This window comes from Falco punctatus (assembly GCF_963210335.1).
Source record: "Falco punctatus genome assembly, chromosome: 3".
Classification (NCBI taxonomy): Eukaryota; Metazoa; Chordata; class Aves; order Falconiformes; family Falconidae; genus Falco; species Falco punctatus.
This window is the reverse complement of record NC_137582.1, coordinates 40311580-40332044: the sequence shown is the minus strand read 5'-3', so window position 1 is coordinate 40332044 and position 20465 is coordinate 40311580. Positions and strand designations below refer to the sequence as shown.

The 20465-nt window shown below is 36.6% G+C and overlaps 1 protein-coding gene across 5 annotated transcripts in view; it reads right to left on the bottom strand.

Moving 5' to 3' along the window:
- Positions 1–20465, bottom strand: part of STAU2 (staufen double-stranded RNA binding protein 2) — a 177521-nt gene that overhangs the window by 84920 nt on the left and 72136 nt on the right. For all 5 annotated transcript variants that reach the window (XM_080381419.1, XM_080381418.1, XM_080381421.1 and 2 more), the window contains exons 9-11: positions 18854–18991; positions 15498–15629; positions 11378–11438 (exon numbers count right to left, since the gene is read on the bottom strand). In XM_080381419.1, coding sequence (XP_080237545.1) covers positions 11378–11438; positions 15498–15629; positions 18854–18991 — 331 coding nt within the window. The remainder of the gene's footprint in view (positions 1–11377; positions 11439–15497; positions 15630–18853; positions 18992–20465) is intronic.

The window sequence follows — 20465 nt, the reverse complement described above, 5'->3', positions numbered from 1 at the left end:
AATATCTAACTGCTGTCTGGAACAATGGTTTGGAATACTTCCAGATTACTAAGCTTTCTAAATGTTAAAATAACTAATATGCAGCATATGATGAATAAAAAGATACTAGGCAGAGTATAGCAAATGCTCCTAAGTACTGACTTTAATGGTGATGTTAAATTAATAATAGTACTTTTACACTTATGCAACACCTTGCTGCTAAAGACTTCAAAGTGCTTTATAAGCAATAATTAATTTAAATCATACATTGCCTCTGAGAGGCAGATATTATATTACCATCATCGATTACCTCTGAAAACAAAGTAATGTAATATTCTAGACTTTACATTAATATAGTTGCAAGCTATTAATTTTTTATATTCAGGGCCTATGTTTCACGAAGCTTCTTACAAACTTGTGTTTAAAAGCCAATAAAAACTTGCTGTCATTGAAAATTTCTATCAAGTATATATTAATTGTAATTCATTATCTATTTTTATTATATTATTGAGGATTTTTAAAATATCATTCCTCACTATTGTAGAAGAGTATATACGTAACTGTTTTGTTACAGTAGTAAAGATGTTATCACAAGACGAGGAGTATGATATCAATAGAGCAATAAGTATAAGAACAAAAGAACTCTTCAAAAATACCTTAATTAGTCTTCAAACAAGCACTTTAATAGAAGACATGGGAGAAAGAAATACTATCCTCTAACAACTTCATGCATTTCAGAACATCTCTTGGTGAATATTTTCATATTTTTGTTAGTCTTTCATCTAAAACAAATTTGGAATTTTATGTCCACTAAATATTTATTCCATAATGACTTCACCATATTCCAAAGGTAGTATCGTAATTATTAGGAGTCACAGGATCTATAACACTAACATTTAGACCAACAACATTGTACCTTCTGCTGGACATTGACTTAGAGGTACATTCATGAAACATGTTAAAATAATTTCCATTTATATTACTTAAACCTGTGGGCGAATGTGCTACAGAAATATGCAGGCTAGCTATGCAATGTAATCAGTAACATTTGAAAAACATGTCTTATTCATCTTCAGCAGTAATTGCTAGCAGTCTCTCACAATCTTCTGAAGTCTCCGAAAACTCCACACCAACGATGTCTCTTATTTAAGACTAAATTTCTCCAACTTCCATTGTCTACTTTCTCTCATGTACTACACAACTGCAAAAAAGTTTAGAATCCAAGGCAAATGTACAATTAAGATACAAAAAGGCCCAATTACCCTTCACAAGCCTTCCCCTTGAAGCATAATCTCAGTGCTTTGATTCCACTGCTTTTCATAGCAGCAGTAATAAAGGCAATCTCTGAAAGATCTGTTGGAGTGGTGTTATTTTTATTCCTAACCCTTTCTCTGTAGGGTCCCCTCGGCTGGGAAGACAGGAAGACCTTTCTACAGAAGGGTCCCCCACTGTCTGGACCTTCACACCTTCTGGAGTTCATGGAAAACAAAACTAGTCAGTGGAAGGACTTTCTGCATGGGGAATGGGGTGAGGAAGGAAACCAACTGACAATTTGGCCAAATGACTCTCAATGTAATAAAACGCTGCAAAATGGAATTTGCTAATACAGGGACAGTGACAAGTTCAAGTTACCCCACAGCAGTGGGCTACTAAGCTAAGAAAAATTCAGTGATGACAGCGTTGCTTCCACACTCACAGGCACTAGTGTCTACACCAGTACCACTGGTGTCCCATTTTCAATCTTCTATTTCTGTCAAGAAGATCAGAAAACATGAAAAGCTGATTTTTCACCTACAGAATCAGGTTGTATTGTCAATCTGCATGCATGTGCTAATTTTCTCTTTTCTACTTGATCAACACTGTAGGGATACTCTTCCTCTGTCTTCACTCAATGACTTTTCCTGGTTTGAGGTCACTCATTGACTTTTTGCATTTATGGACACTCAGTACACTTGGCCTAAACCACAACTTTATTCTTTCTTTGAGAACTACAGTTTTCTCCCTAGGCTCTCACCTGTCCCACAGGAAAGCTATACTTGTTGGTGTGTCAGAAGCAGCGTCAGCTGATGTATGACTTCCCCCGACACCACTGAAGAGCACATGCAGTGTTGAAGCACTGAAGCGCTGCTTTCCTGTCTTGTGTAACAATGCAAAGTAAACCATTGTATACTTATGCATATGACATGCTCATAAATTAAATTTAACACCCTGATGTTTGAAATAACCATCACGGGATGAAGAAAAGATCATTCATAGAGATAATCAGTATTTCCAGAACGGAATAAAACACTTGATAAGTAACCATTGAAAAGCTTTCTTTCAGATTATGCTACCTGTATTCACATCGGATAGAGCCTTCTTATACTGTGCTGCTTAAAGTACATGGCAAAATCTTGCAGTAAGGCATTAATTAGGAAAAGTTAGACCCAGACCTAATCCTGACTTTCCTACCATGTGAGTTAAAATGGACAAAACCTTAAGAGGCATGGAGGACTTACACATGCAATAATTTCTCCACAGAACTGGCAGGTTCTCAACATGCCCTAGAATACAGCCCATTACAAATCGACCAGGAGCAAAAAAGAGAAACTATTTCAGTAACAACACTGAAAAATGTAAACATCATAAAAAGAAATTATCATTCTACACTCCACTCACTTAAAGAGCCTATTTATAAATAGAATATTTTCAATTTTTGTTATTACCTCAGCAGGAAGGCAGAAAACGTCAGTCAAATAACTGAACAGGCGAACAGTACAGCCATTATGTTCTCCGCAACAGTCTACACACAATCTTGGCTTGAAATACCAAGATGCAATCATTACCTACTTAACACAGCTATCTGTGGTATTTCTAACTTACCAGCTACTGCAATATTCAGACATGAAAAAATATTTTGTCATTACACAATATCCTTCAATCAAAAGATCTCGTCTACATGACCTTAAACAAACTGGTGTTATATAATGTCACTCATTAAAATACTAGTTTATTTAACCTTAAGATAACCACAACACTGAGGTAAATACTATTTAGTTCTTCATGAAGTCAGGTCCTGATACCCTTAATTTCACTGGAACATTTTCTGCACAGCTAAAAAGGAAATTGCAGTATCACAGGAGACTGAAGTTGTACATATTTCTGTAACATTTGGTGTTTAACTCATGTGAGTAAAGTCCTTTGAAATCTCCCACGGATTTACTCCTGCTTGGGAACATAAGATTTTAGTAAAAATAAAAGTGTTTGCAGTGGGGAATTTCTACAGGATATTCTAATGAAATATTCCAACAGACAGACGTAATGCCTACACCATTATTTTTACATTATAATTTCTCCATAATAAGTTTCCCACAATTTACTGGTGTACCAGATAATGTAACATTAGGATGAAGCAGGTTCTGAAAAGAATCAATCTACATGCAGAAGAAAGGACTGTATTCTTATTAGTAAAGAGGACCAGCAAATTTGGAGCAGAAGCAAATCAAGCTAGTGAGCTGGCAGATCAAGGTGCTTGCAAAAGCTTGAAGAAAGTGATTTTTGAGGGGCTAAAGCAATTAGGAGAGTGCCTAAGTGTAACTGGAGGTGACCTGTGCAGGCAAGACTATTCATTAACAGATTAAGAGGGAATGAGAATGGTGATGATGAAAACAAAGGCATGACCCACACACAGAAGAAATGAAAGAATGAGCAAGTCTACTAGACAAGGATAGAGAGGTTGCTGAAGCTACGAAGGTCAAGGGGAACATCAACAAGCACAGCATAAGTAAAGATGAAATCAGAGGAGGAGAAAGCGGTGGGGGAGTGGAAGTCATACGGATAATATGCTTGATGTAAAGGAAAGGGGATGGAGAAAAGAATTAAGTCTTCATTCTGACAGTAATAAAGCCTTAGTTCAAGTGATTCGATTCTTCAAGGGCATTATTATCCTGGACTAAGGGTGAGGTACATGGTGGGTTCCAGGTTGTGGGGAAGGGAGTAGGAGAAGGAGAAAAGTTTCCAGAAAACTGGATGTATTTAGAGAAACAAGTCTTGAGGTTAATTGTATGGTACATCTCCATTTGCCTGGCTGAAGACAGAAATCGAAATGCAGGTAATTTGCATAATTACATTATAAATATGAATTTGAGAGTTAACATCACAAAGAGCTCTGTGTTGCTTTTTCACATGCAGTTTTTTTCAAAGGAATAAACTAATTAAACAAATGTAACTCATATAGGGATTTTAGGGGACCAGGAAAAGCAAAAAGGTAATTCCTCTGAAATTATCTCTATCCACAGGGCTGGCTAACTGATGTCATGATGGCTGTTCCCTCTTTATATATTTTATATATTAAGTGCTTAACAGTTAAGCATCAGAAAGCAGACCTGGAATCCTTCTCAGCCTGAGGACGTACAAATGACAAGCCCCACAGCCCACGTGTATGTTTCTTATATAAGCACAATCCATACTATTCAAGAACCAGGCAGCAGGTTGCTTGCAACGCTTTTTTTTTTTAACTTGTATCTAATATTTGCAGAATATAATACCTGTAAAACCAGTCAGGGAACACCAGAACACATATTTGCACCTTCCTTCACAAATCAACAGATAGACATGATTCCTTTAGACCACTCCTTCTTTGTGGATTTCTTAGATTTTGACAGCATCTGGTTTTTTTTATTTTCTGTCTGCAAATCATAATTACACTAGATACACATCTCCAAAAGCCAGCTGTCATTATACAGACAACTCTGCACCCCATAAGTACTCTCCTTCTGGTGAAGAAGGAAATGAAATCTAAGTCTTCCAACTTTCTGGGCATGTGTTTAAAATACTAGGTACTTTAGAAATACACATTGTACCCTAAACTCAGAAAGAAAGCATCACACCTGAAGAAGTGAAACTTGCAGTACTTTAAGCACCTCACTGAGCAGTTCAAAAGTGGAAACATGGGGAAAGGCAGGACCAATTGCAGTTGTGGTCTTACACACCTGAAATGTGTCCAAATCCCACTCACCCACAAAAATGCTATTTTGGATCTTGCCACTAGTCTTCAAAACAGCAAAGAAAAAATAACCACGCTCCCTTCCCAGTTTTGTTAATATGAGGTGTTTTTTAGTATTAGGTGTTTTAGAAGTTTTTTTCAAATACTTCAAAAAAAAAAAAAAAAAAAAGCAAGTTGTATTTATTTGGTATTATTCTGGATAAATTGTTACTCATTCTCAATGCTAGATGAAACTGAAAAATAACACATTATTAATAATGTCAAATACAGCAGAGATTTCCTAGCTTCAATAACTCAGGGAAGAAACAAAGCTGGACAAATCTCCCCTGCTTCTAAATTTAATATTCCTATGTCTTCAGTTAGAAAGAAAATCTAGTTATCTCAGACCCTTGCTAGAAGAAGGGATGAATCCTTTTGTTGTTTTTGTGTTGAAAATTAGCACATCCATTCAGCAGCAACATAGGCGAGGTGTTATTTAAACATAATGGACTGCCATAAGCAACTCTAGCCAAAGTTGTGAGACATACAGTGTAGACAAGTGGCTCAGCTGATGAAACTGCTCCCTTAAACACACAGTGATGGTATAATGTTCACCTGACAGTATGTTTGCTAAAAAACCCACAAAACAAAACAAACAGGTGGAAAACTACTGTTCCGTGGCCTGTGCTTTCTCAAATAAGCGGTGTTGTCAACCCCTGTTACTGTGGTTTCTATTCAAAATGAGAAATAATTCAACGAATGTTTATGGATGTATCACTCTAACTCCTAGCAAGAGTGTATTATAATTGATGAAGCTTAGTACATTTGGAAGCAATTCAAAAGTGAAGTCCAATGAAACAGCAGCACTTAGTGAGCAAAAATGCATACAATCCACTGCAAATCACCTTTGAAATACATCCAACAGAATTACATATTTCAGCAAAATATGACACACACAAATTCCCATTTAAAATGTCTGAAATACAATACAAAAACTTTATTCCCAAACTGTAGGCTTCAGTTACTGTTCATGGAAATACAGGGGTATTAAATTATCTACTGGAAGTCTTCCCCAAAATCCTCTGTTGAAAAATAAACATGTAGAAGAGTATAAAAAAACCTCTTCATGAAACTAGTGAGGGCCAGAACCATAAAGTTCACATAAGTTTTGTTTTCTCTGAAGTGAAGATGTATTAGTATGCAAAATTTCATAAAGACATGATTTATTTTGCATCTGTTTTATCCCCAAAACCTGGAAAGAAACATCTAAATGAAGTATTTGAATGTAACCATACAGTTAGGGCTTACAATAACACCATATATTTTCACATTTTTTATATTTCTTATATTCTTAATCTCTTATTGTTTAAGTAGATTTAAAAAATACTGAAATACATGTTATTTATGGAAAAATGTTCAGATTTCCTCATCACCCATTTAAGAAACTCTTCTGAATATCTACTTGCTTTTTTCTCATTGCTTTTTTCCTTTGACTGAGAACAATTGCATGAGATCAAGTATCTTTGTTCCTTAGGAGATCATCTGCTCCTGCTGCTCATTTACCATCTGAAATCATAATCATCTGTTGGTGACAATCTAATAATCTTCACAGTAACTAATTGTGATGTCACAAACAAATGATTATGATTTCAGGTGGTGAACAAACAGCAGGAGCAGATGTACTCTGAAGAACAAAGACTGCAAAGTCATGAACGAATCCCTAGTAATAAAATGTTAGGCAAGAAAAACAAAGAGCCTGTCCTTTACAGAGAGGTAGGATTGCTCCGAAAGTTTGGGTTTTTTACTATTAGTTTTTTAATACTTTGCTTTGTGACTCCCAAAATTGCTTGAAATAGATGAAGGAAAATTATATTCTTGAAAATGGAGGGTGGGGAACATATAGAAACAGTTAGGGTAATTTTTTCCTTGCTAAAAATATAATCTATAAAAACACTGTCACTTTTTCCTTTTATTTTTATATATTTTTGTTCTTCATAACTCATCTACAGCTTCTCCTAGAACACATACTGTATGATGTTTATGATTACCCCATCCAGAAATATAAAACCAGAACATGTTCCCAAGAAAATGCACTTTGCATTAGGATTATTTATTTGTTTCATGTTTTGTTTTTGTTGCTAACTACTTAAGTCAAATCCAGAGAAATAAATGAGCATTCTTTGACAGTAAACATCTCCTATATGAGCTACAAATGCTTGTGGTCTGCGTACAGTATGTCAGTCTTTTCAAGAAGTATCAGGAAAAAAACACTCAACGTGTGAAAAATGCCTAAGATATCCCAAAGCAAGAATCCAACAGCTTCTTGTTTCACCTTTAAGACTGTGAAATGAAGAGGAAAGGTAAAGAAATAAACCTGTGGGAAGAAGCTTTGCCAGTGCAAACGTAACATGATAGAGAGGAACAGAAGAAGTTAATTTTCAAGTATATTTAACAGGGAACACTAAAAATGCATTAAGTGAGCATGTAGGAGGATAGGGACTGCAGGATATTTCTCAGCAAAAGCAAACTACATAGTAGGGGTACAAAGAAATCTGTTCTTCAACTGTACTAACAAATGTAACTGTTACGATTTTTGTTTTTGTTGTACTGAAGTATACAACTTCACTTTACTATTCCAGTTTTATTTCACACAGTTTCAGATTGAAATACAGGGCATTATGCACACAACAAAAGAGTACCTGCCTGCAAGAGGAAACTGATGCACAACATGCTGTCCTAGCAGGACACAATTGTTTTCCTGGAATAAAATTACTGGAAATCTGAGTAAGAGCTGCCAAATGGTAGATGTAGCAATCTCAGAGCATCAGATTTTCAAGACCACTGAAAGTTAGGTATTAGGATAACAAAAAATGCAAACTGTACATTTATCTTATAAGCAAGGATACAGAAAGGAGGAAGTTGCGCCATTTGCCCTCTTTAAAAAACTTCCTACAGTAACGATAACACTGCAAGAGTAGACTCACCTACCAACAACTTGTTCTTAAATATAAACTAGCATATTCATACCTGAAGGGATGTGACATTTTTTATCTCAAACAGTGGAACTTGCTTGGAACTGCCTTGAAAAACCCCTGCACTTCACAAGTGCACGAGAAGTTATGCATGCAAGTGATTTCTTTTATTTAAAAGAAGACACTTCAAATTTCCTCTGTCCTCCTTAACTACAAAGCTCTGAAGTTATCTTGGACTCTGGGGCTTAGAAGAAGATCAATGGGTGTGCACAGGTAAAACTCTTCTTACTGATACTAGTTCTTCAGGATTTTTCATGCATTCCCTGTGTAGATAACTAACACATAATATTCTACCAGAAGCAGAGCAGGCAAAGTGCTCATAAGTAAACATATACTGGCAGACCACCCCCCTACTAAATATTAGCACAGTATTCCAACAAATAATCATATCTATGGAAAACTGGTGAGAAATATCATGTGATACTGTGTAGATGTTCTCCAAATGTGGCAATCTCCTAACCTCAGTCACATCCTAAAACCCAGGCCTGTTCATAGAGCTATTCAGTAGGAAGGTATTAACTGAACTTACTGGTTACCTAAATAACACACAAAAACATTCTGCACATTTCCTATACAGGAATCTGTGGTTCCTTCCTATACATTACAAACAAATGGTGTGATATTTATATGTTGAAAGATCCGCAGTATGGAAACTACTACAGTGGCTTTCTATATAAAAAGATACTTTAATAGAGTGCCAATCAGTACAGCAGAGTCATAACTCTATCAGAAAGGCCATTTTAGTTTAGAAATACCAACAGAGGTTTCAATCAGAAATGCAAAAAGACCTGTCAGCAATTCATTCAGCCAGAGGTGATACCACATTAACACATTTAGAGAAGCAAAATGCATTTCTAGGTCTTCCACGCATCCTGGGTGAGACTGTAAGGTGAAGAAAGACTGGTCTGTCCTCTACACAACTGCAACATATTCATTCTCCTCTTATGCCTTTATCACAGTTAAAGTCTAAGTTTTAAAGAAAATATCCTAGAAGAGAAAGGCCCTCTATGAGGTGAAGAGTTAAAAAATCAGTAAAAAAATACATGCCTGTTGATAACATTTTGGGTTCAAACCTTTCCTATTTTGCAAAAGGATAGCACAGTCCCTCTGCAGTGAAAAATGACACACTCTAATCAACTGATTATTACAAATGTGGCCTCTAGACTGGAACCCTTGAAAAGTGAGTTAGGGGATTAAGCACAGTGGTCTCTGAACAGCACTATCAGAAATAAATGCTCTGTGTTTATTGACATGATAGCTACATCTCCTTTGACATACAATTTACTTGGAGATCAGAAGAATGGAAATGAAGGCATCTAGAAGTGTCTTTTGTGCTTAGAAAAGCATCCCAGAATGAAAACTTCTTTCTGTATTGTGGCCTGTGGTGGCTGCAAAAAGGTCTGTGAGCAGGTCAATCTGTGAAAAATAAGTTTTCTGGTCAGCACAGGTTTAAAATACAATTTTTGTTGATTTTGTCTCCTGTTGAGTGAGTTTGTCTTTGGTTCTCTTTCTAGATTTGGATTTACTTGTATAACTGCTGAAGTTTTCTTGCCAGATGAAGCCTGAGAAAGCTATTTTTTTTCTTGTTGGTGTAGTAGATGGTTGTGATGTCATCTACAAATATCTTTGCTACAAGACACTGCAAGGATAGGAGAGAAAAGCTAGAGGTCTTATTCTGCTGTCCCAAAGTCCAATACATTAACATTTGAAGATGTTAACATCTGAAAACTTTTCACAGGCCATGCCCTTAGGTATTTTGACAATGCAAACAGAAATCTTCTAGAAGTATTGATGGGGATTGATGATAGGGCTGGAAGGAAGCAATTAGTAAGTGTTAAATCCTTCCTTTCAGGGAACACAATGGCATGTGCAGAATCCAAGATCACTTTAAATTCTAGCCACCTTTTGTATAAATTGAAGCACAAATTATTCACCAGGTCTAGTGACTGGGAAGACCACAGACATGCTGGAACACTACTCAACCCCCTTAAAACCTGCTTTCAGGACCATGTCCTTCAGACACACATGGGCAAGAAACAGAAGGCAGCTCATGTGTATGTCTGTCTCTAGTACAATCCCTGGTTGAGGGAGATAATGTATGGAACCCTTAAGAAGTTCAAAACTCAACATGGTTCTACAGAGGACTCCAGGGCTCACAGAAAAAGTAAAGGAAGTACTATTTATATTATCTTTACCACTCTAAACAGCAAAAATCTAGTTATAAAGGCACAAAGGTCTGTCCTGTTCATTACCTGTTGCAGTGAAACTGAAGTCAGTCTTCACCAATGAGGTCTCTCAGGCCTTTGTGTCTATAGACATGGCTCAAGGAAGAGAGAAGCTACCAGTGGTGGAACCTGATCAGAGTCAGGGACGTCTTGAGAAATGTGCAACACACACAGGTCCATTGGACCGAATGGGATGAAAATTAGCATGCTGAGTCAACTGGCTAAAGTAATCTTCAAAAAGCCATGGAAATCAGGACAGGTCTCCAATGCCTGGAGAAAGGCATCATCATCATCATAAAAAAAGGCAGGCTGGTCAGCCTCACCTTAAGCTCTGAGAAAATCATGCAGTAAGTCCTCTTAAAGCCATTTGTGAGTGCACAAAGGAGAAAAAAAAAAACACTGGGAACAATCAGCATGAATTTACCAAGGATATAAACCAGCCTCAACAATTCAACTGCCTTTTATGATAAAATGACTGCATTTATGAATGAAGGGAGAGTAGTGGATGTAATTTACTTTGGCTTTAGCAAATATTTTGACATCATGTCAAGGCTTCCTGACAGCATCCTTGTATCCAAGCTGTGATGTTAGAGTCTAGGTAGATGAATTACTAGATGATGAAAATCTGTTTGGATAATCAGGCTTAGAGGACAGTGGTATGCTTTGGGGGACCTAATAGTAGCCTTCCAATACCTAAGAAGAGGTTGCCAAAAAGATGGAGCCAGGCACATTACTGAGGTATGTAGCAGAAGAACAGGAGTTGATACTTATAAACTTCAGACTGGTACGAAAGGAACAAAAATCAATGTGAAGATAATTAAGCATTGGAACAGGCTGCCCAGAGAAGCTATGGAATCTCTGTCCTTGGAGAACTGGAAAAAAGACATACGCAAACTTGTCTGAAGTCTATACCGACCTTGTTTTGAGCAGGCAGTTTAGACAACCTTCTAAAATCCCTTACAACCTGAAGGATTCAATGATTCAGTGAGTAAATAAAAATCTCCTTGTTCCTGCACTCATTCAATACTTACACTCACACGCAAGACACTCAAGAGTTAATTCATCTAATTGCCAAAAAACCCTTAAAATATTTACAAAAACCATTTTAATTGTCTCAAATAATCCAAATCCTACAGAGACAAAGAAGAATAAATATAAATTTAGAAAGCTATACTTACTGTTACTTGTTGGCTCAGGAAACCCAACATTCTGGCCGTTCCAACTCTTGTTTTCTCCAAGCTGAAACAGGTAGAAAAAGGCAGATAAGTAAAGAGCAAACTACTCTTAAACAGAACATTCATGTTTATAAATTTAGTTGAAAGACTCTGAAAAGGATGACTTGGGATTGCCACATCTGCTCACAAAACTTTGCTAATACATCTTAATTTTTGTCTAAAATAGGTTATTTGAGGAATGTACCCTTCATAAATAAACATTAACAACTATTGCCTAACACTGAAATATAAATGTTCCCCCAAAGATTAGGCTCAACTCATACCAAATCAGACTTAAAATCAAATGTTTCAAGCAGCACTGAAACATGGACAGACAACAGGGAAATTACATTCTAAAACAAGGAGATCCTAGTAGCTGCCTATGAAAGAATGCATAAACACTACAAAGTACTTTGGGTGTAATGTTAAAATATTTACTTGCTAGGAATCCATTTAGTTACTGAAGGGGAAGCAAGAAAAGATTGCCATTTTCCACTATTTTACTATAATTACTTTACTACTATATTTTACTGCTATTTTGAGGAAGCTAATTGTCTTCAAAATAATTTTACGTTTAACACCAGGTATTACTCTGACACAGAAAAGAGGAGCAATTAACACAGAAGTTCAAAATTAGGCCAGTCCTGAAGGCTACACAGCAAATAACATGGTAGTTTTCTAGATTTATGTGTAAATTTGGATAAACAAGTCCAAGCTTCCTCATGAACTAGGAGCTATTGACAACCAGCTCTACGAATGTGAAACAAATGATACTTTTTAGATTTCACTGGGATTTTCTATACAAACAGAAAACTTCAAAGCAAAGCAGTTTATATGCCATGACAAAGTCATATCCATTCGCTCTGGAAGATGGGGCTGACTGGAAAGCAGAAGAGTCACAAAGGAGGATCAGCTGGCTGAAACCTGCCTTTGCATGTCAGAGGCTGTACGAACACCGGTTAGATTACTATCATGTTGTAATGCAGACTATGAGATGATACGTTTTCCTTGGGAAAGAGGAGGAAAGAGCACTCTATGCTAAGCAGCTCTTCCAGGGATTGTTTCCCTGCCTTTCCTCACCACGTACATCCCAATGTGCTTACAGCCTAGGCAACATGCAATCAAAATGAGAGACACTTAGTGGAAACAGAGGATAGGTATTAGACCTGACTCTAAAACTGGTCACCTACCTCCATGCACTTTAATTTCACACAACTCCTTTTATTCATACTGTGAAGTAGATAATATGTATACTGGAAAACATGGAAGTTCTTCAAATTAATAAGCAATATGAAATTTACAATAGGTCTGCGTTTACTGCTGTCTGTAACAGTGTGGTTTTGTCATGAATCCATGCTGTGCATCCATAACATGATAGGAAAATCAGCATGAGCATGCTGTTACAATATGAGAAGAACACTTCCAACTCTCTTCATTCCTCTCTTTTTACTGTTTAACTTGATCATGATGGGGAATTTAACAAGAATTTATCCATCAGTAAGTTATCCTTAATGCTGCTGTCTCACAGGAATGCGATCTACTCTGGTTTTCCTCTCTCTAAGACAATAAAAGTGGCAACAAGAAATAAAAAGATGGAAACATGAAAAAATGAAGACATACAACTCTCCATTCTCATCCACAAAGCTAAAATTCTGATAGCTGCAGAAAGTCTCCCAGGACACTTTCAAATTGCTCTCCTCAGGGCTCTGCACAACCATTACTGATTTCTTCCAGGACTCAGATTACCTCAGAAAAGAGCAGAGCCTTTACTTTTTTACATTACCTGGATTACCTGTTTACCTGTGCTGCCATCAGCACCATGCATGGCTCTTGTAACACTCTTAGGTCTTCATTAAAACAATGAATACAGTCACATTTTATGCAGTGGAGTTAAGGAAAAAGCTCCCTTTTTTTTAAGGGAGGAGGAAGGGGATGAAAGGACTCGGCGCAGGGGAGGGGGGGGTGCAGGGGAAAGAGAAGTTGCCTTTTTTGAAAGCATAAAAACAAATATAAATGAAAATTGTCCATTTTGACGCCAACATGATACATCAACTAATCTACACTGGGCCCCATCTTGGATACAAAGAGAGAAACAAGTATCTTCTAATGGTACATCTTTATTGTGCAATTTATACGGAAGGAATTTTGCAATGCTCAAATTGGTAGAGATCTGAGGGCTATTTCCCCTCTTCTCCGGCACAGTTTAATTTGAGAATTAAAATGCTTTTATCTACACAAATTAACTTGTGTATCTGCAAATATGTTCAGTCTGTTATATACAGAAAGCCAGATGTTCTAGATATTTTATGTCCTTAACCCCAACAAAGCTATAAAAATTTGCTCTATGATCTTGAATACTGCCACTACATCAAATTTGAGTAGTTCACATTTTTTGGATACTATCACGTTGGCTCATTGTGTTCAGAATAACATTAGGCCACTGTATGCTACTCTATCAATTCCAAGATATCTACGTCTGCAAGTACATAATTAAACTGTTTTTTTTAAAGACAATGCACTTGCAAGCAATAGTTTAATAAACACGGGGAAACAAAGCAGCAGTGCCCCTTTTTAGGCACTCAGTTTTTTTAAGGATTTCAATGTAACCACAAGTTTCCACTGTGTAGAGCTCTCCAAAGCAGCTATGTTGTGGGCTGAATTTTTTCAGGCTTTATCTCTGAAAATTACTGAGTAAAAATAGTTCAGCCAATTTGAAATCCAAGAATGAAAACCTATGTTTTCCTATTAGAAAAAAAAAAAAAAAAAGTTGACTCTTCTGTTTTGCTTTGTTTTTCAAAGTCTGATGGCCAAATCAGCAATGAAGAAAAAGTTGAAACTGGTAGAAAGTATCTTGTGCAGCAGAAAAGTCTTAGCATTCTGATGAAAATTAATTATCACTTGACTGTCATAAGCCTTTTTTAAAATGGCTAGACTCTCTAGTGTGTTCTTACAAGGAACACCATCTAGCTTTCCAGTACTCTGTTTAGAGTACTGCACACTTGTACACGACTAAAATATATAGTGAAGAACATAGTGAAGGTGAGTGTGAACATACACTGTGATCTGTGAGTATACACAGATCTGGCTGCTCCTTTCAAGGGAGAGGGAAACAGACGGAGGTGGAGCAAAGTAACCAGTATGGCATTTATCTTTTCCTGGTAAGAGCACAGAATGTATAGAACAGTGTATCTTCACATATATGTAAATAATTTTACTTTTTAAAGAAAAAGAAAGGGTGTTTCAGAAGATAGATATATACTATATTCAGATTTTTCGTGTGGTCCCTAGAAAAGCCCAGCAGAACATTCTGTTGACCTGAGCTAGCTCATGCAGGGACAGCAAACATTTAAACCATGATCAAAATATATACATGCAGTGGCTCTGCATTTGACAGAAGCTGTTCACAGTCCACCCCTTAGCCAAATACCTTACCAAGTATCTTTTCAGGATACAAAAGGCAAAACCTTAACACCCAATTTTAGATACAAACCCTCCCATCAATAAACTCAAGACAAGAGAGGAGTGCTAAGTTGCACATCACTAACATGGAAATACATACCTGGAACATATATGAATTTAAAATGTGATTCCTTCTCCATAAAAAAAAAAAAAAAAAGACACATTTTCCTTCTCTGCCATCAAACCTGAAAAGGCCATTATTTTTCTGGAATGCTTCTAGTGCATATGCAGCAGGAATACAAACATTTGACTACTGTGGCTACTTCATTTATGAAAATTACTAATTATCATTCCTCTCAGTACTCGCATGGATGCCCAAAATGGAATAAAAGCAAAAGCCACGTTCATCCTGATTTGCGAGTAGAAATAGGTGCACACATCACAGGTACACTTTTGCACAAACACTACCCTATGGAACTACATTTCTGTTCTTAATTACTCTTACAGGAGGAGAGGCTGCACTAACTACTAGGTGTAGCTAAACAAAGGCTGATCTCTGGCAAGCAATTCCCTAAAAGAGGGGTGTGTGCAAGTTTAAGCTCCTGTTCTTACTAAATGATTAGCTGATAATGCTAAAAATCTAGACAAGGGTAAAATGTGGGCATCGTTAACGATTGGTTCTCACCTTTTCTGGCTGGTCCTGAAGAGGAGTAGAGGCTTTGTAACCCAGCTGTAGCAACATAGCTTCTGCTGCATTTCTTTTAGCTATTTTCTTGTTTGGGCCTGTTCCAGTAGTAATCTCATTGCCTACTTTTACCTTAAAAAGAAAACATTGATCATAAAAACAATAAATGCAAGACACCCTAACATCACCATGTAAGAACCTCGCTGACCTACAAACAGCTGTCAGCTCTTTTGATGAAGACGCAATCTTGAAAAAGTAGGAATAGTGTAAAGGGACTACAATACTGCTTCACACAGAAGATCTTGTTTAGATATTTCAGAATGTCCCCAAACTGCTACCAAAGAGCCCCATTTTTCTGTATTTCTGTGCACACACATTGTCTTTCTCTTCCACCAGCCTGTGTGTCAACCCCACTCTCCCTGCTGAACATCTCCCTCACTCTTTCTTAGTGCAGGAAGCGCTACAGGATCCATACCTCCACTTTATTGTAGGATTGTTGCCTGCAGCAGCTCCCCAGCATCACTGGGATAGTATCCAGACCAACTGAGAGAAAAACAATGACCTGGATATTTAAATGACAGTGGTTCCTAAGGGAAGATGAAAACAATATTTGTATTCTGCCCACTTTGTTGTGCTGCAAGGAAGACGGCAGCTAAGGCTGCTTTCTTCTTCCACACACCTGACAAGCTTTTATTAAAGTAGTCTTTGGAAAGAAGGCTCCTCATTGGACCTGTGGTCTGTACTGCACAAAGGGTTTCCAACAAACAAGATGCCTTTCATAAACCCAGGAGAAATTAGAACCTCAAAACAAAGACAAATTATAGACAATGGATAGCCACAAGAGTGAGGCTCTAACTCATGCCCTGACTTTGATATCATTCTCAAACTCCTGAAGCTGTATGTGTCTGGTTTGTGATATTAGCGCTGTCACTGCTATCCTTATGCAACATTCACAGCTCTTTGAAAAGTGTATTTCATTCTGTCCCTTAAGCCATTTGCCAAATTTTCTCTTAAAATAGTTTATCATTTTGAAAGCGTGTTAAAAAAAGCACACTAATACAGAATAAAAACAGTAAAATAGCCAAGATCATCTGAACAGAAGAAACCTTAGAGGTCAAGGACCTGAAACAGTCTGGAAGGAGCTTTAAAGAAGTTGTAGAAAGAGGCATACAAAATACATATAAAAATAAATAATTAATATTATTTAGTAATTTATATTATTAAATTATTATTCACTTTCCTCAAATCATCATATATGTATTTTCATAAAAGTTCTAATTTTTCTTTATCTGAATGCCTATTACTTCTAAATACAACGAAGAGAATGTAAATAAATAATAATGATCATTAATATTCCCTCAAAGTATATATATCTAATTAAGCAAAAAGATTTGGCTACCTGAACCAGAAATATTAATAATCTTGAAATAGAAACCTTACTTTCCATGCGGTTCTGTAATCACAATTAGAAAATAGCCAATCTGTTACAAGTTTATATGCAATAAAATTGAGAGACCTTAATGGGACAAGTCAAAATGATAATTTATAACATAGCTCACAATCAATCAATGCGTTGCTATTTCTCAGACCTGTAAAACTGGTTTAGCTATTATTATAACCTCTATCAAGGATTAAAGGTCTGACTACAAAGAGAAAGAGCTTTCTGAAATTAACTTTGGGAACAGAACAGCAACTAATGTCATCAGAGGTTTTCTTCTGTTTATCTAGTGGTCAGGACAAGTAATTGGATCCATTTCATCACATCTAAACTTGCTCTTTGTGTGACAGATAAAAATGAACATATTATCTCTGGATATTTTACTTCCACATTCAATTAAATTAAATGAAAACATTGTTTAAGTAGTTTATACAAAGGCTTTTTATTCTGATAAGGTTTTTTGCATGTCATAATGAATCCACTGGGACTTCCTGAAGGCGGGAGAAACAGCAGCATGAGTTTAGTATGAAAATATTACAAAAGGGGAAAAATGGAGCTACGCTGTTTAAAAGTATTCATAATAAAGCAACTGTTCTCTGGAATTTATTTGACTTTCACAAGTCTTCTTAGATAAGGGAATCTTCTACATATTCACTACTTTTAAGATTCTCTTTTTTATTCAAACCAAAGATTTTGCCATTATTGTGACTACTCCACTAGAAAACCAAATTCCCAGCCCATCTTTCCAATAGTGGACTGCATTACACAGTCCTCTTCCGATGCCTCACACAACCATCTCTTAACAGTCCCAGGGGGCTCTGAGCATGGGAAAATGGACTGTCTGTGATAAGACCATTCTTTTTCAAATACTTTCAGGTAGCATAAAAAGTTGGAAATCCAAGTTTATATTCATAAATCAGATTCTGCAACAAAAGGAACCCAATATCTTCTTTTACTTCAGAGAGAAAAATACTAAATCATCAGGAAAGACCACTGAGGTCCAAGGAAATTAAGATTGCTAGCCTGTCTTGATAGACATGAAGGAGGGACTTAAAGTTTTAAGTGAAAACGTAATTAATTTTCTGGAGAAGGAGGTGCTGGAACGTCATAAACTCTGCTTGTGATCAGAAGTGGCATTTTGGTGTGGTTTGTAGACAAGTCAAAACACGTTGAGGTATGCCTGTTCTGAATTGTTCCAGCACAAAATTGCCCCTGAGTGAAAACACAAGAATACTTTCCTGTTCCTAATCTTTCTCAACCTGCCGTTGTGCTATCTAACAAAATATCATGATTATATCAAATCTTCGTATATGTTCTTAATTTAAAAATTAAAGAAACATTAATGATCTACTGTTTCTGTATTAGGTCCAGAGCCCTTAACTGGACAGGCTAGAACATGTGATGGAAGGCTTTTTTTGTGGTATTTCAGACATGAACAAAGCCACAAAGAAGCTGAAAATCTGAAAAGACTACAACACTATTTTGTAAACCAAAATTCTTGGTAGTATGGAGATATTAATATCCATACTTCAGAATACTTGTTTGTATTGCAATCTTCTGATCAACAATAGCAAAAAAATATATTTTTTTTAAAGAGATGAGTAAATAAATCATGAACTGTCAGGGATAAAGACAGAAAACATCAGGTGAAATAAAAATAAGAAGAGTATAAAAAATGCAAAACCACTACAAGAAAAGCACCTAGAAGGCACGTAACCTAATTGCCGTTTGTTTCACCAAGAGAAAGAAGAAAGCTCAAACAGGCTTTCTGATGCAGTATTTCATACTCTTTTGTACAACTGACTGTAAAGCAAAAAGCTAAACACAGGAGGATCCACTTCATATTATGCCACTGTTTTGCCTGAGTTTTAACATAACATAGCACGGGTATTATCTCTAACATGATAGCAGATGATACCTGCATAACAAACTCTCGACGGCGAGGCATTCCTCTCTCTGAAAGAAGAACATACTCTGGCTCCTTCTCCTTTTTGGCCTGCTGGATCTGAGCCAGACGACTGATGGGATTCATTCCTTGACCGTATTCTGGTCCAGTCTAAAACAGGTTTAAAAGAAAGAACCATTATTTCAGCATATTTCCATACAACTATTATACTGCTTCAATAAATCATTTACTAGGGTTACCTCTTCTTTAATACTCCCTTTGAGAGAATGAGAAGTAATTTTTTTCCTGTCTTCTGACAATGAGACAGAAGATAAGAATCTTCAAATGCAAAACTGTGGCAAGAAATATACACCTATTGTCTGCCACTGTTGCAGGTAGTGTGCATACCTAGCATCTGTAAGTTACTAATACCCTCATGTATCTATGGAGGTCCTATGTGGATGTATGAAAACTAGCAGATTCATCAGCCAATTATATCTTAGTGCCCTATTTCTATGACCCTTCCCCCTAACCCCTTAAAATAGGTTGTTACAATGCTGGAATATGCAGTACACTAAGAAGAGGTGGGATTTACACGGGGACAACCAAGGTCTGCCATATTACAAGGAAGCTGCCTCTCAGCCTTCCTGCCTTCCTTCTCAGCACTCCTACCTTCTGTCCTACAATGCAATTAAAGGTGTACAAGGCTTACTCTGTTTGTGTGTCATAGGAATTCACCCTCAAAATACTTTCATGTAGTGAAGCTAGAGAAGACTGTCTCCAATGGCTAGAAATGTTGCATATTGTGAGCCACCCACAAAGTATTTCAAATGCTTAACAGACAATAACCCAAACAATAACATGTCAAAATATATGGTTGGTGGGGGAATTGATCTGATGGGGGGAAAACAAAAGGCCTGAGAGACTGGTCTGTCCAAGATTACAGGCAGGTGAAAAACAACAGTTCTTAACAACCTAGTTCTGAAATCCTTTTAGTATGTTATTACTCACATGGCAAATGCTTTCTCAAAGCAAATAGCTATGAAAATATTTGTTTGTAGATCTTAGGGAGAAGAAATTAATACCCCAAAAAAATATCTGAATTCATATTTAACTGATTTATATACCATAACACAAAGAATGAACTTGCAAATGTAAACAGCATTTAAATGTAGAATTGTTTTTATGTTATTGAGCTATTTCCTTTTCATGAACTCATATGCAGGATAAAAGAAGATCAGCACTCATGCTTGTTTGAACTTCTCAAATAAGAGCAAACAAGTGGTCCAGAAGCTAAAGAGATGATCAGCAGCTGAAGGCAAAGACCAGAGAGGGATATTTTATTAAGAAAGCTGTGCAATGAATTCTACTTAGTGTAACTGCTCAAGTTGTTAGAGAAGATATAAGTGGAAGAATTAAGACAAAGTCATGGACAAAGGCAGCTGTGTGGGCAAGAAGCCAGGCAGAGATAAAAGGCAGAACAGGCTAAATAAAGTGCAGGCCATAAGAAATAGCCTCATAAATACATATACAAATAAAAATAAGTTATTGTCACTTTTTTTGATATTCAAAACGTGCAGATTAAATTGAAAGAAATGGGCACACTGAAAGAATTTCAGCAGCTTAGTTATTCAAAAAATAAAAA